Raw genomic sequence first — 15,369 nt, 5'->3', positions numbered from 1 at the left:
GAACAAAAACAAAGATTTGTAGAAGAATATCTCAGCTCCGTAGGCCCATACAATGCAAGTGAATGGTGATTAGGCCTTTGAAGTTGCAAAAAGCAGATAAAGTCAGCATAAACATAATCCATCAGACTCCAGTGGTTCAATCAATGTCTTCTGAAGTGATCCAGTTGGTTTTGGGTGAGAATAGACCAAAATATAACTCCTTTTTCACAGTACATCTTGTCATTGAAGTCTCTAGGCACCGTCATGATTTCAAGCTCGATTACACTTCCTAGTGCTTGACACATGCACAGAGCTAGATGGCGCTATAGGAAGTGTAATCGAGCTTAAAATCATGATCGCCAAGGAGACTGCTGTCAGGATGTACAGTGATACTTATTAGTGTTATTAATAGTTTTCCTGGTGTATCTCCTTTTCTGTTTTGTTTATTTTTATACTTGTTTTATATTTGATTATTGTACAGCACATTGGTCAACAGTCTGTTGTTTTTAATCGTGCTTTATAAATAAATTGACTTTGACAGATTGACTGAGCTATATTTTGGTCTGTTCCCACCCAAAACAAACTGGATTGTTTCAGAAGACATTGATTAAACCACTGGAGTCTGATGGATTATGTTTATGCTGACTTCATCTGCTTTTTGGAGGTTCAAAGGTCTGATCACCATTCACTTGCATTGTATGGACCTACAGAGCTGAGATATTCTTCTAAAAATCTCCGTTTGTGTTCTGCACAAGAAAGAAAGTGATAAACATCTGGGATGGCATGAGGGTGAGTAAATGATGTAAGAATTGTCATTTTTGGGTGAACTATCCCTTTAAGTGCCTGTCAGTGAAGAAATGGAAGATAGTTTTTACTTCTGTGATTGTGCCATGGTTGTTTATTTAAAGGAGAAGTGTGTAATTTTTCAAATGTTAAAGGAATAGTTCACCCAATAGTTACATTTTATTCTTCTGTGAATCACAAAAGACGATGTTACGCAGGATGTTAGCCGCTGTTCACTTACATTGCATCTTTTTTCCATTCAAATTAAGTAATTGGTGCCTAACATTTCCTTATGTGTTTCACTAAAGAAAGAAAGTCAGACAGTTTTGAAACAGTTCAAGGGTGAGTGTACTCCTCCTATCCCAGATTAATACGCAGAGACAACTGTAGATTGAAGTTCGTAGATTGAACATTATAAACACTGGCAAAGCATTGTTTTGACCTACTTGACATTAATTTGTAGCAAGTCTGTTGATTTACTTAAAAAAAAAAAAAAAGTGGCACACAAATGACGCACTTCGCCTGTGAAGACAAGAAGGACTAATTATATGTAACCCAGAGGATAATAACTGTAATTAATGTTACATTATGTGTATAATGTGTCCAGTCTCAGGGCCGCTGTGAGATCATGTTGTGTATTGAGAAGATTCTGAAGGGTTTAGGTGTGAGTGCCGTGTCCTGTCAGAGAGACATCTATAAAGCTGCCCGCACCTGTCTTACTGATCGCTCAATGGCTGTGCACTGTGCTGCTGCAAAGGTATTGATTATTAAACCAAATCTCTCAGTTTCTGATCTTTTGTCTGTATAACAAAAAAAATAAAAAATAAATCTGACAATATTTAATAGTGTGTTTGGATGTACAGGCCTGTTTGAGTGCATTATGCTTGTCAAACATCTAGATATTTCTGTTTCATAGCAACCTTAAGGCCTTTTCAGACCAGAGGCGATGCGATAATTCAAAGTGAATGGCTCTTTCACGTTAAAAGCGAGGCAAATAATCGGCGTTAGCACATTCACACCTAATTGACAAGCAATTTTACCGCAATACGGTAGGTGGTGCTGAGCACTTTTCAGCTGGTCCACCCTCTGCCTATCACAAATGAGAAGAACTACTTGACAAGTTTGCAAAACAAAAATGGAATCACGATCTGAAAGACAAGTAAACAAGTTCTCTAGCGAGCCGGTCGCTTTGTCAGCGTGCAAATGTTTGCTCCAGGTGTGAATGGCTTCATAGGAAAATGTTTCTATTCCAAATGTTTTTTGCGGTGAGAAGTTGCATTTGGTGTGCAAATGCCTTTAGGCTGTGCTGTAGTGTAAATTAATTATTTGTTTTCCTGTCCATAATACTGGATATAACTGTTTGAGCCTAATCACTCTTGGCATTTTAAAAGACAGGATAAACGGACTCCTTCGATTACTGCATGTATTTAAAGTGTAAGTTATGTATCTTTGGTAGTGTCTTCTGGAGCTGCAGAGAGAGGCTGTCTTTCTGTGGTCCACAGAGCTGGAGAATGTGGCCACTCTTTGTTTCCGAGCCTTCGAGGGCTCAAATTATGATGTAAGAGTTGCCATTTCAAAACTGCTTGGCACTTTACTAGCATCGGCATTGGAGCCCAGACAGGCTATAGGTAGGTGGATTGTACTCTGTAGCGTTAGTACCATCCTCAGACAATAATAAGCTGATTTTGCCCATGGAGATTGTGAAAACCTTTCCTCTTTATGTCCCCCACATACTGCCCTTTTTTTCCAATTGTAACACTCATCTTACCTCTCCTACTCTGCAATCTGCTCTATCATTAATCCCCTCGCCTTTCTTTCACTCCTCTCTTCCCTCTCTCATTTCTTACTCTCTCTCGCTCTCTCATGCTTCTTTTCTTTATCTTCCCTGTTCCCGTATCTCTGGTCTCAGCCCCAAGGCCAGGCTCCAAGTGTAACACCCTAGAGGAGGTGATGGAGCTGCTGAGTTCTGGTTTCCTGCGGAGAGGAGCCGGCTTCCTGCGGGCCAGTGGAGACATGCTGAAAGGCACCAGCTCTGTCAGCAAAGAAGTGCGCGTGGGCATCACACAGGTCACTTGTCCTCCTAAATTCCTTCTCTTCTAATGAGATTGTTTATGTTTTGATACACAGCAAGACTTTGTCTTGTGTGAGGAAAAAGATCAAATAGAATAGAAAAAGAGTTTATAGCATGAAAAAAAAAAAAGAAAATATATTTGCTTCATTTATATTCCACTTGGCGATCCTGCAGAAGTTCACAGAAATGTATGTAGTAGAAGCCTTTTCGCAAATACTGTTTTTTTTGTTTTTTTTATGTGGACAATTTTGGACCCTTAAGTCAGAAATGGCTCGTTATAAATGACACCACGGAGACTCCCAGCATGTGGAGGCTCATGCTACTCTCCGCGATCCACGCACAACTTACCATGTGCCCCACTGAGAGCGAGAACCACTAATCGCGACCACGAGGAGGTTACCCCATGTGACTCTACCTGTTACACTTAAAGACACACTTCAGAAGTTAATCGATCACAACTTTATTAGTGAACGCCATTTCTTTCACAACACAGTTCACTCCCCACAAAACCCCCACACACTTCCGGTTACTTCACAATAAGAGCTTCCCTTTTGCCCTTCAGTAAATGGTCATTTGCAATCTTAAACAGATAGTCACTTGTTCAACTGATATCCAGCACAGAGGTATACATATGCATGAGTACATTTTAATGTCTGAAACTTAACAAAATTCCTCTCTTCCAAAAAATAAATAAATAAATAATTATTATCTTCCAATTAAACCCTGTTACTTTTAAACAACATTCTGAACAAAAATACAACCTAGTACATTTCAACAAGTTCTCTTGAGTACGACTCAAAGACAGACTTTGTTTTAATCCAGTTTCCATTGTCCTACACTCAGTGCCTTAAGTAACTGGCAAGCTGATGCCCCCTTTTTGTAAGGCAGTCCGCAAGTTGTTCTTTTGTGTTGTCCACAGTACTCGCTCAGTTTTCTGTGTTTGGACAAGTCCTTTGATGCTACTTATCTCCAGGTGGAGTCTTTTCTCAGAGACTGACTTTCTGGACTTAAGTGCATCAGCAAGTGAATGATTGTCTGTGACACAGATTATTGGTGGAGCATGTTCAGCATCACCAGTAGTTAGTTCTGAGAACAGTGTGGCCAGAAAAATAGCATTGTCAATTCCATCAGACATTGCCAATGTTTCACCAGCAATTGTGCTCCGCACAATCCTCTTGACTCTCTTTGACTGCCAAGAAAGGAGTGAGAATTTTCCATCAGGTGCCTTCCTTGAGTGCCTCCATCTGAAAGATTTCCAAATGAGACATCACTGAACACAATCATCTTAAGTGTCTCTGCCCAAGTGTTGGAAGTTCAGAATTACCTTCTTGGACTTAAGTGTTTAAGTGTTTGCACATTGTCCTGTTTGCTTCATGGATTGTCTGCACAGTTGCATTTTTGATGTTTGATGCCAAGTTGCTAGCATCAAATATGACATCTGGCCTGCTCTGCCTTGCCATCCAGAGAATCTGGCCTATCTTGGACCTGAGTTGATCCTTTTCCTCCTCACAGAGAGATGAGTCTTGTTCCACAGCTCGTGAAGGATCCATATGTATGGGCTGCATGTGTTGAATGTAGTTTTTCTGCTGTATTTGTACTTTTCTGTCAGCAGTTACAAAGTCTATTCCCACATAACAGAAGTGATCATGCTCCTCACATCCAACTTGGAAAACAGATCTGAGATGCGGTATTACAGTTGTGGAGAAACTTTGCATGCCCCCCCACCCAAATATGAAGTCATCCACGTGACAGGCAAGCATCCCAGTTACAGTGCAGTCCCGATCTAGCCAATAAAAAACGGCTGGATCAACCTTGGATGTTTTTCCTCCTGCTTTCAGCACTATTTCCTTCACTCTGTTGTACCAGTACAGTGAAACATCTGCCAGACCATACATGCATTTTTTGAGCTTCCATAATGTTCCTTCACAGGTAGCCTCAGGGGGAGGCCTGATGTAGATGTCACGTGACATTTCTATTCCTTGTAGAAATGCATATTTTATATCCATGGAATGAAGTGTCCACTGTCTTTGACAAAAAGTTCCTTTAGAGTGACATCTTCAGCAGTTATCAAGACATAGTCATCACCTTGAATGTTTTTAATTTTTTTATTGTCCATAATGTTTACACAGTTATGACCAGAGCTTGTAATGTCAAGTTTTACAGGTTGACTGAACATCACTGCACTGTCATTGTCCATATCCAGCACTGTCCCTGCTCTTTTCATGGATGTCTTGCTCAAAAGTAGTGGAATCTTTGCTGGGACAACTTCAGTTTCAATATGACACTTAGTCTGTCCAATTTTTGCAGGAATTTTCAACTTTCTGGTGGAGTAGACCACATTTCCATCCCCAAACTTAAAGGATCTATGACTGAGTGTTTCTGTCTTCCTCGTGTTTTTTTATCTCGTTTTGGCTTAGTTCAGTGATGTAGCTATTTAGCCATTCCTGTCCACACACAGTCCGTGTGCATGCAGTGTCTATTACTGCTGAGCCAAAACACTCTGTCATAAAGATTTCTGCTTCAGTGGGCGAAACTTTTGTATTCAGAGTAATGTTGCACTCCTCTATATCATCTGTTTTACAATCTTCAGTCAGTTTGACTTGCTCACCTCTGTGTGGACAGTCCTTAGCCCAGTGGAATGTGCTTTGACAAACAGCACATTTTGATCTGTGTCCATACCTGTCCAGAGGGTTAGTGCCAGGCAGTGGTGTCTTTTGTTGATCATTTTGTGACCATGTCTTGCTCCTCTGTTGCCTTTGCTCTGTTACATATGCAGTTTCCTGGTTAATGCCCTCTGTAGAAGCAGACTTTCCTCCGAAAATCCTCTTCAGTGCTGACTTCATTGATGCAAAAGTCAAATCTGTACATGCTGTCAGAGCTAACTGTCGGTCTTTCACTTCCAAGCACGCAGTGTCCAGCAATTTGAATGCTAATACTGCATTGGGACTCTCCATCTTGTATTTACGCATCCGTGAGTACCTCTGTTCAATATTGTTATATAGTCTCATGGAAACACTGTTATCTTTCATAATCCGGTCAAAGCTTGAGTAAGCCTCATAAGTTCGGTTCTGAGAAACAAATCATAGTGTTTCACAAGTAAGGTGTTCATGCCAGTGTCCTTATTCAAATCATCTACCGGTATTTCCATCGCCGTTTCTCTCGCTCTTCCTGACAGCGCCAAAGCCACAGCAAGCGCTTGTTTACTTTTCTCAAGTTCCGTAACTCTGGTCAAAATTGCGACTTCATTCTTCCAACTTTCGTATTGTTTTCCTTCATCAAAGGTTGGCGGGACTCTGTATTTGTTAACCATCCTCTGCTACCAATGTTACACTTAAAGACACACTTCAGAAGTTAATCGATCACAACTTTATTAGTGACTGCCATTTCTTTCACAACACAGTTCGCTCCCCTCAAAACTTCCGGTTACTTCACAATAAGAGCTTCCCTTTTGCCCTTCGGTAAATAGTCATGTGTAATCTTAAACAGATAGTCACTTGTTCAACTAATATCCAGCACAGAGGTATACATTTGCATGAATACATTTTTAATGTCTGAAACTTAACACTACCCTCCCTAGCAACCGGGCCAATTTGGTTGCTTAGGAGACCTGGATGGAGTCACTCAGCACACCCTGGATTTGAACTTGCGACTCCAGGGGTGGCAGTCAGCGTCAGTACTCACTGAGCTACCCAGGCCCTGCCTTAAGTCAGACTTAAAAAAAATTGTGAATTTCATTGCATTAACAACAACAAGAAAAAAAACAAATCGTGGCATCTGCAAACAAATGATGCTAGAGCTTTTTCCAAAACTAACTTCACAGTATATCTACTATAATATATACATTTTTTATATTTTAATGCTCTAGTTTAACATATAAATACTGTATGTCCTTGCAGACATGTGTGGTGTTTGTGTCCATTCTGGGTGGTTCATGGCTGGAGACACACTTCTCCTCTTTTCTTTCTCTTCTTATGGAGTGGCTATCTCACACACGGGTGACACAGTGCACAGCAGATGCTGTCGCCTGCCGCTGCTGTGTCTCCTTCATATTGCGGTCCACTCTTGGCAGTTTGCTGGGGGTGAAGGCCCAGATCGCAGCCGCCAAGGAGATCTGCCAAATGATCAGCAAACAGAAGAGGGTTTTGGGTAAGAGTCTGTGGGACAAATATGTAGATCACTTATGATCTTGATTTATATTGATAGGATATTGAATATGAGTTTAAATGTCTAAATATAGCTTCATCTGTTTGTCTATGTGTGTATCAGATGCAGCTCTTCATGAAGGGAATGTTGAGACACGAGTGAGCCCTGCAGATGTAGCAGCTAGTCCGCATGTGCTGGTGTGTACCCTCCTGGAGGTGAGCAGTCTGCTGCAGGACCTGAGCTCCACTGCTGCCCCTCTGCTGCAGGACACTAGCATAGGTTTGTCATGCATTCCCCCTATACTACCAACAAACACTGGGAGCCCCATCAAATCAGATTTTTAAAGTTTTCTGAAAAATTTAAGTGGTGGGTGGTTGCTACAGTGTTTTGGTTGATTTTCTTTCTGACCCAAGCCAAAAAAGCAGATTCCCAAGTCTCTTAAGATATTTTGGTCCCTAGATATTTGGTCCCTTCTTCCATGTAAGTTTATTAATTATTTCTTTGTCTGGATATATCATTCGATTAGATCTCTTTATTGTCATTGTAGCATGTACAGCAACATCTTGTGTGGCTCAATCCAACTAGCAGCTTACAGGTTTAGTTCACCCAAAAATGAAAATGTTCTCATCATTTACTCACCCTCATGTCATCCCAGATGTGAATGACTTTTTCTTCTAGTGGATTTTTTTTTTTTTTTAGATTTTTAGAAGAATATTTCAGTTCTGTAGATCCATACAATGCAAGTGAATGGTGACCAGAACTTTGAAGGTTCAAAAAGCATATAAAGGCAACTTAAAAGTATCCATACGACTTCAGTGGTTAAATCCATATCTTCAGAAGTGATATGAATATATATATATATATATATATATATATATATATATATATATATATAAATTCTCCTCCCTGCCCAGTAGGTGGTGATATGCATGAAGATTGCAAATCACCAAAAACAAAAGAAGAAAGTAAATGTGAAAAGTGGAGATTTATAGTAAAAAAATTACTTGAATATTGATCGATTTCTTACCCACACTTTTCATATCGCTTCTGAAGATATGGATTTAACCACTGTAGCCGTATGTATTACTTTTATGCTGCCTTTATATGCTTTTTGGACCTTCAAAGTTCTGGCCACCATTCACTTGCATTGTATGGACCTACAGAACTGAAATATTTTAAAAATCTTCATTTGTGTTCAGCAGGAGAAAGAAAGTCATACACATCTGGCTTTTAATTTTTGGGTGAACTATCCCTTTAAGAACAAAATACAAGATTAACATCACAGACAGCAAGAAGTGCTGTTCATACAATATAATAAATATGTAATATAATACTGTATAAATATAATATAAATGCAGCTGCCATTAATAGCATACTTCTCCTCAACAAGCCGCATAATTTGAGGTATCATTCATGCCCATGTCAGAACTATGCAGGACGAGTTACACGTTTATTACTTGGGGTTAGGGATTTGAAAAAGCTAAAACACTTAAGTATGAGCACTCGTAAAAGTGTTGCTTGCCATAGCAAACACCACTAATAATGTGTATGGATGTTTTAAACTCAGGTGGAGGGCTCTGTGATTTGTTTTCTTCAAATGCATGGGTTTTGCACCCATCTACAAATGTTTTTTTAGCATGTGGTGTTGCCTTTTTTGATTGCTGTATTTAGCCTTTTAATAATTGAGTAGCTTTGATATTTTTGTCAACTTTGTTGGCATGGGCAACATCCTGCTTTATCAAACAGCTTTTTGATGGTGATACAGAAGAGGTTTGAGTAAACCTACTAGGATCAAACTGTGTCTGTCTGACAGAAGGATATTTTAAGTGTGTGTGTGCGTTTCTGTGTATGAAAAAGCTGTATCTCTGGATTCAATGTAAGGATTAGTGTTTGAAGGAAGCCCATAGCTATAGCCAGTGTTTGTGAGAGTATCTGCTTTTTAATGGATGAGTCATAGTATAACCAATATTAAGTAGTCAGCATTGAAAGTGCATGCAACTGCAGATTTAACACATTCAGCCTGTTTTAGAAACACCAGCTTTATAAAAATTCCAGAAAGTGCCCAATTGATCTCAGATTGCTAATCTGTGATATCTTGATCTTTTCTAAAGCTGCATTTATGTGAAGTATAATAGGTTTTCTTGTTCTATTTTTCATTCTGTCTCACAGGGATGTTGGACACTGTGATCTCTGTTCTCCTCCACCCCAATGCATCTGCCCGTCTGGCTGCTGCTTGGTGCCTGCGGTGTGTTGCCGTAGCGATGCCTGCTCAGGTGGCTGTGTTGCTAGACCGCTGTGCAGAGAGACTGAATGCCCTGAAATCATGCCCTGAGGCTCTGGCTGGGTATAGTTCTGCAATTGCAGCTCTGCTTGGAGCTGTACAGCTCTGTCCACTGGGAATACCACACTGCAAGGGCAAGGTGTGAATGAGATCTGTGTCTATATGTGTCCCATGGCTTCTTCTGAGCACACAGTTGCATTGTTTGTCTTTGGTTTTCAGTTATGTTTTGGTGCTATTTGTGTTATATTTTATCCAGTAACACAAGATCTACATAGGCAATTGTAGTCAACACAGACCACAAAAACTCAAATCTTAAAGGTACACTCAGTTAGTGTTGTCAGTAGTATCTGTACTTCGGTACCAAGTCGGTACTAAAATAAAAAAGATGTCACGATACCAGTGTTACTGCAGTACCAGTAGTACCGAGCACCAATTCAATCCAATACCCGCACGCTGTCTGACTGTCACACGACTGGTTTCAAATGCTCACACGCTTATTTGAGCGTGTGCTCTGTTACTCCTTTTAAACTGAAATGAACAATTAATCAAATTAAAATCGTGATATATCCTAGTGTGATTATTAAACCGCGAAAGGCTGCAGTCTTTGTCTGTGTGAGCTTTGCTCTTTAAATGAATATGCGCTCAACGAACCACATGATAAAATGCGCGGATTGACGGTCTCAGACGCGGAGGCAACTGAGATTTGTCCTCCGCCACCCGGGTTGAGGCGAGTCACTACCCTGCCAAATTTGGGAGAAAAAAGAAATAAATAAATATAATAGTTAATTTTATTAGACACCATTTCGATGATGAAATTAAAACATGGAATTCTGGAAAAATAATAATAAAAAAGGAAAATATTTTCAGTAGGGACCTGCTTAAAAACACTTAAGCAGTGCATACTTAATTGAGAAACACGAAGGAAACATGCATTTCTATTAATGAATTATTTACACTGAAATTTAACTTTAAATATGTTAAAGGAGTGTGTTCAATACCATATTAGCATATTTTGGCTGTGGTATCGAGAACCATGACATTTCACTGGTATCAGCTACTGAAACTGTGGTATCGTGGCAACACTACACTCAGTATTTGTTAGTTAATGCCTATTTGGCAGTTGCCTATCACTTTTACTGACACCTAGAGGCGTGAATCCAGCATTATACAAAAGCAATAGTTTTCAGTTACCGTTGCCATTGTACAAAAAAAAAAAAAATAAAGCGCTCTTCGCAGTGAGCCATGATAAATGTTTTCCATAAATGAAAGTGTCTGATAAAATTTGTATTTGGTTGGTCATGTGATTTCAATTTAGTGGCCCCCATGAGGTGACCCGCTCCATGTAAAACAAAACAGCTTTTATTAGGCTTCTAATATGACTGGAGTCAGTTCATGTGAGTGTACATGATTTTAAACATATTTTTTAAAAAGCAGTATTCTGTCTTATTTCTTTTGAGGTAAACATTTTAATGAGGAGAAAAATACTGTAATAGTGTAATTTAAGGGAAAAGCAGAATTATTTCCAATATTTTATTTTTTATATACCAAAGATCCATGGATTTATGTCCCTGACATGATCATCTGTCTTCTTCCTCATAACTATTATTGGTGTCATATCTGCGACTATATTTCTTATATGATGAACACTTATTTGAACACCGTTTAACTTGATTCTGATGGACTGGATGCAGGTGGTGTTGAACCTGGCTGAAGATCTCCTGCGTTCTGCCGCTCAGAACAGCAGAATCTCCATCCAGCGCACTCAAGGAGGCTGGCTACTACTCAGTGCTCTCTCTACACTGGGTAAGAACGAATCCTCATGCTTTGTTTAATTTCAGAATGTCCACATTGACAAGATTTGACAATGGATACTACTCGTATCAGCCAGTGAGCTAGAATTTTGCCTTTTCTTTGCAGTCAGGGCTTTGTTAGACCCGCAGAACGTTTTTTCAAGCTTCCTTTTTCCTTCTTTCTGATTATTTTCTTCAAGGTCCGACTGTAGTGGAGCATCACCTGCCTCGAATGCTGTTACTATGGAAATGTGCCTTCCCGCTGTCTGTGAAGGACGTGGAGAGTGAGCTGCGGCGTGGAGACTCCTTTACCTGGCAGGTGACCCTGGAGGGCCGAGCAGGAGCATTGTGCGGTGAGAAAATTTTACACCTCCCAAGTCTCACAGGCTTCTTACTCCTGTCTCTTTTTCTTTTTTCACTCTTCAGTGTGTATCAGTCCATCTGCTGATCTGCTCCCTTGATATCACAGTAATAAACTTTGTTTTCAGCTCTTTGCTTTACTTAAGACAGAAAGAAACATCTGTCAGGATATTTGTTCGATAAAGTTTGTGTTCTTTACTTCATTACGCATGTGTGTCATTTCCCATTTTAGCAATGAAGAGTCTGTTGGTGCACTGCAAAGACCTCCTTACCGATGATGTCATCAGTCGTCTGCTTCCTTTCTTGTCCTGTGCAGTGGCCCTGTTCACTCAGTGAGTGCTTCTTGGTTGTTTCATACAAAAACTGAGCACCATAAAGTTATTTATGGGTAGTTGATGCAAAACATATCCATGAACATTTTCTTTATCAACATCAATATTTTAGGTTAAAATGTTATAAATGTATAAGCGAAAGTGTATATCTTAAGTACTATAACTGGTCACCATTTATTTTATTCTTTTTTTTTTTTTTTGCCTTTACTAGTACACATTTTAAATGGTCTTGTGGTGTGACAAAAATGTTTCGTAAAGTACAAATAATTCAATGTAGTCTCTCAGATAATATGCTGTCTAAAAGCTGCATGTATAGCAATTATAAAAGAATTAGCAACATGCTTGTGATGAGGAGGAGGGCGTGGCCGGGCCATGAGGGTGCATGGCCGGCGCTGAATCAGATGATCAGCGGGAGAGCGAGATAATGAGAGGCCGGAGATGCCAGTTCGAGAGAGAGAGTGACGCACGTGGCCGCGTTGCATGTGTGTCTGTGTTCGTTTTTGTTTTATATTGTTTAAGTAAATTTATATCGGTAAAGCTTTATGTTGACTGTTCAGCCGGTTCTCGCCGCCTCCTTGCCCATCCTTATACTGTTACAGTGGTGCCGAAACTCAGGAGGGATGCGCTGTCCCTGAGTCCTCGCCGCTGCCATCTGCCAGTGGAACAGCTGCGGCCATCTGCCTGGGGATGGAGGTGTCGCTGCCGTCCGCCGAGAGCTGGAGGAACCGCTGCCATCCGCCGAGGAAAGGGAGGAGCGGTTCCGTCCGCCAGGGGCCAGAGGAATCGCTGCCATCTGCTGGGGGAGGAGCGAGCTGGGGTCTGTCAGAGGACGGAGGAGCGTTTGAGGACTGGGCGACAGCACGTCCGAAAGCCGGCGAGCAATTTCTTCTCTCTCTCTCTCTCTCTCTCTCTCTCTCTCTTTGTCTCCACTCGCCCTTTTCCACTCCCTACGCCTCCCCTCGAACTGGTGCCCCAGCCTGAATTGGGCGGGGGAGGAGTGTGACGAGGAGGAGGGTGTGGCTGGGCCGTGATTGTGCAGCTGATCAGTGGGAGAGCGAGATAAAGGGGAGCCGCAGACGCCAGTTCGAGAGAGAGAGACGCACGTGGCCGCATTGCGTGTGTGTCTGTGTCCTTATATTTTATGTTGTTTTATATAAATTAACTTAATTCAATTTTACGTTGACTGTTCAGCCGGTTCCCGCCTCCTCCTCGCCCGTCCTTATACTGGTGCAATGCTGTTTTAAATCGTTTTAGATGGAATATAGCATGTCACACCACAGGACCAACTTTCAAAGAGGATTTCATGTCAACTACCTTAATAGACAGGATGTTCTATTAGACACTGCATTAGAAGATAATTATATGATATGATATTTAGTGCCCATCTCCTCATTTAGGCTGCCCTCGCTCATCAAATCCTACGGAAACCAGATAAAAAATGCTGCCACTGTCTTCAGATTGAGAGTGTATGAGATCCTCACATTGCTACAGCCTAAAACTTATGAAGGTAAGCAAAATATAAAATGAAAAAGACTGTCGGCCTGGATAATGTGCTGCTGGGTGATGTTTTATGTATTTTGAGCCTTTTATGGGTGGTTTTTGCCTTAGTAGTCAGGTAAAAAGTTAAATTTAAGATGCATCATAATGTGCTTTGAAGTCCAAGAGAGCTGCTTGGATTCTCATTTCCATAACTCATAATCAGATATGGAAGGTCAGCCATTTGATTGCCCATATATTTTTTTGTTTACTTTAATTTGGTTTTGTTGGCTCAGAGAGCTTTGGCACAGTATTGAAGCAGCTGCTGAATGACCTGACTGGGCCAGAAATCACAGCATGCGCCGAGCTGAACTTGCTGCCTACTCTGTGCTTCAGCCAAGACCTGGCACTGCTGGGACCGGGACTACAGGATATGGACCAGCACTACATCGAGGAGCAGGTCGGCATCACAGCCAGTTCAGCTCCATAATGGCCAAACCAAATGTTATACTAACATGATCATGATGGATGGATGGATTAAAGCGATAAATAAATGAATATTCTGTCCTCATTTATTCATCCTCATGTTGTTCCTAACCCAAATAACTTTCTTTCTTCTGTGGAACACAAAATTGATGTTAGACAGAATGTTTGCCTTAGTCAGTGTTTATTTTCATTGCACATTTTTATGTACAATGGTGACTGAATAAATGATGACAGAATTTTCATTTTTGGTTGAACTATCACTTTAAACCCAGTTGTGTTTGTTCATCTTGTATTTTCTGTGTCTGTTTGAAGCTCCATGGAGGTGGTTCTGGAGGTGGGACTTTAGAGTATGACCCTTTTACCATTTTTGAGAAGGCTCAGGATGTTCCCACCCCCCTCCCTCCAGCCTCTGCTCTAACAGCAGCAGCTGTCCAGCTGTTTGGAGTAATTTTCCCCCACCTGGGCAACCAGCAGAGGTATGTTCACCATCACCAGAGTACTTCATGCTCTGTTGATTGATATGATGGTCTGTCGGAATGTTGTTGTTTTTTTAATAGCACTCTGCCATTCATTTGTGTGTGACTGTTTTTTGATGTATGTTTGAGGGCTCTCACTTTGGGGTGGCTTTAGGTTAGCTCAGTTGAAAGGATCTTTGAGAAAACAAGAGATACACTGAGGTCCACAAAGACTTCAGTTCATTCAGTAAATTTATATGGGAACTTTATGCATAGTTCACATGTGCGAACTATCAAGTAACCCTGATGAACTGTTAAACACAAATGAATAGTTAATCAGCTGTTGGCTATATACTTAATTGTTTTCTGAAGCATTATAATACCTTTTTTCCCCTAATGATTGAATTGCACATATAGTGCGGCACATTTTATACCGTGTTTGTTTGCTTTATGTTACATTCCCTGGAATGTGGATTTGTGTACGCTACTTTATTGATGTTTACCAGCTTGGACGATTAAAGTCATTTGAATTGTTAGATGTAACTGATACTGTTATCGATAGGGTAATGCTTGCTGGAACTGGCATTAATGAGGACCAGAGGCTTTTTGAAGCACTTTCATATGCAGCATAGCCAAATTTGCATCCAGAAATCTGAATACATTTGCATAATTAGGGGCTGTTCAGGCCCTGTCTCATGCATTATTAAAAACAGCAGTGGAGAGGAAATGATACTAACCATATTGGGGCCACCTGTCTTCATGCAATGCATCCTTCATCCCTTGATGCACCGCTAGCAGCTTGACTAGATTCTTTTCTTTCTTTTTTTGAATTGAAGAGTGATAAAGATGTTCAGTTTTCCAGAAGCATGCTGTTGTCTCAATCGGCTCTCTATTCCCTATGTCGTGAATAAGTATATTGTGAACACAAATTCGGGCACTGGGAAGAGTGTTGATCCACTGAGCATTGGGGCACTTATGACACAATCACCTGTGACATGATTGCGAGATCATGCTTTTAAACACAACTGGTATTAATCAGCAACATCGCTTTATAAATAACAATATTGTTCATTTTCATTGTAGATATTAAAATTTTCACAGTTATTATTTAAAATAAGTGACAAATGAAAATAATTTTACAAAGGAGTGTATTTCTAATCTTTTAACAACTCTAATATAAAAAAATAAAAAAATATAAAATAAAAAAAACTTT

The 15,369-nt window shown here is 40.4% G+C and overlaps 1 protein-coding gene across 4 annotated transcripts in view; it reads left to right on the top strand.

The window, feature by feature from the left end:
* Positions 1 to 15,369, top strand: part of LOC127454819 (HEAT repeat-containing protein 5A-like) — a 45,929-nt gene that overhangs the window by 4,785 nt on the left and 25,775 nt on the right. For all 4 annotated transcript variants that reach the window (XM_051722266.1, XM_051722269.1, XM_051722265.1 and 1 more), the window contains exons 5-16: positions 1,370 to 1,519; positions 2,219 to 2,390; positions 2,672 to 2,829; positions 6,730 to 6,979; positions 7,100 to 7,255; positions 9,146 to 9,396; positions 10,949 to 11,060; positions 11,248 to 11,400; positions 11,640 to 11,739; positions 13,137 to 13,246; positions 13,512 to 13,675; positions 14,014 to 14,177. In XM_051722266.1, coding sequence (XP_051578226.1) covers positions 1,370 to 1,519; positions 2,219 to 2,390; positions 2,672 to 2,829; positions 6,730 to 6,979; positions 7,100 to 7,255; positions 9,146 to 9,396; positions 10,949 to 11,060; positions 11,248 to 11,400; positions 11,640 to 11,739; positions 13,137 to 13,246; positions 13,512 to 13,675; positions 14,014 to 14,177 — 1,940 coding nt within the window. The remainder of the gene's footprint in view (positions 1 to 1,369; positions 1,520 to 2,218; positions 2,391 to 2,671; positions 2,830 to 6,729; positions 6,980 to 7,099; positions 7,256 to 9,145; positions 9,397 to 10,948; positions 11,061 to 11,247; positions 11,401 to 11,639; positions 11,740 to 13,136; positions 13,247 to 13,511; positions 13,676 to 14,013; positions 14,178 to 15,369) is intronic.

The sequence above is a fragment of the Myxocyprinus asiaticus genome, chromosome 17, assembly GCF_019703515.2.
Source record: "Myxocyprinus asiaticus isolate MX2 ecotype Aquarium Trade chromosome 17, UBuf_Myxa_2, whole genome shotgun sequence".
Classification (NCBI taxonomy): Eukaryota; Metazoa; Chordata; class Actinopteri; order Cypriniformes; family Catostomidae; genus Myxocyprinus; species Myxocyprinus asiaticus.
Note: the sequence above shows the minus strand (reverse complement) of the source record. Positions and strands in the feature narration are given on the sequence as shown.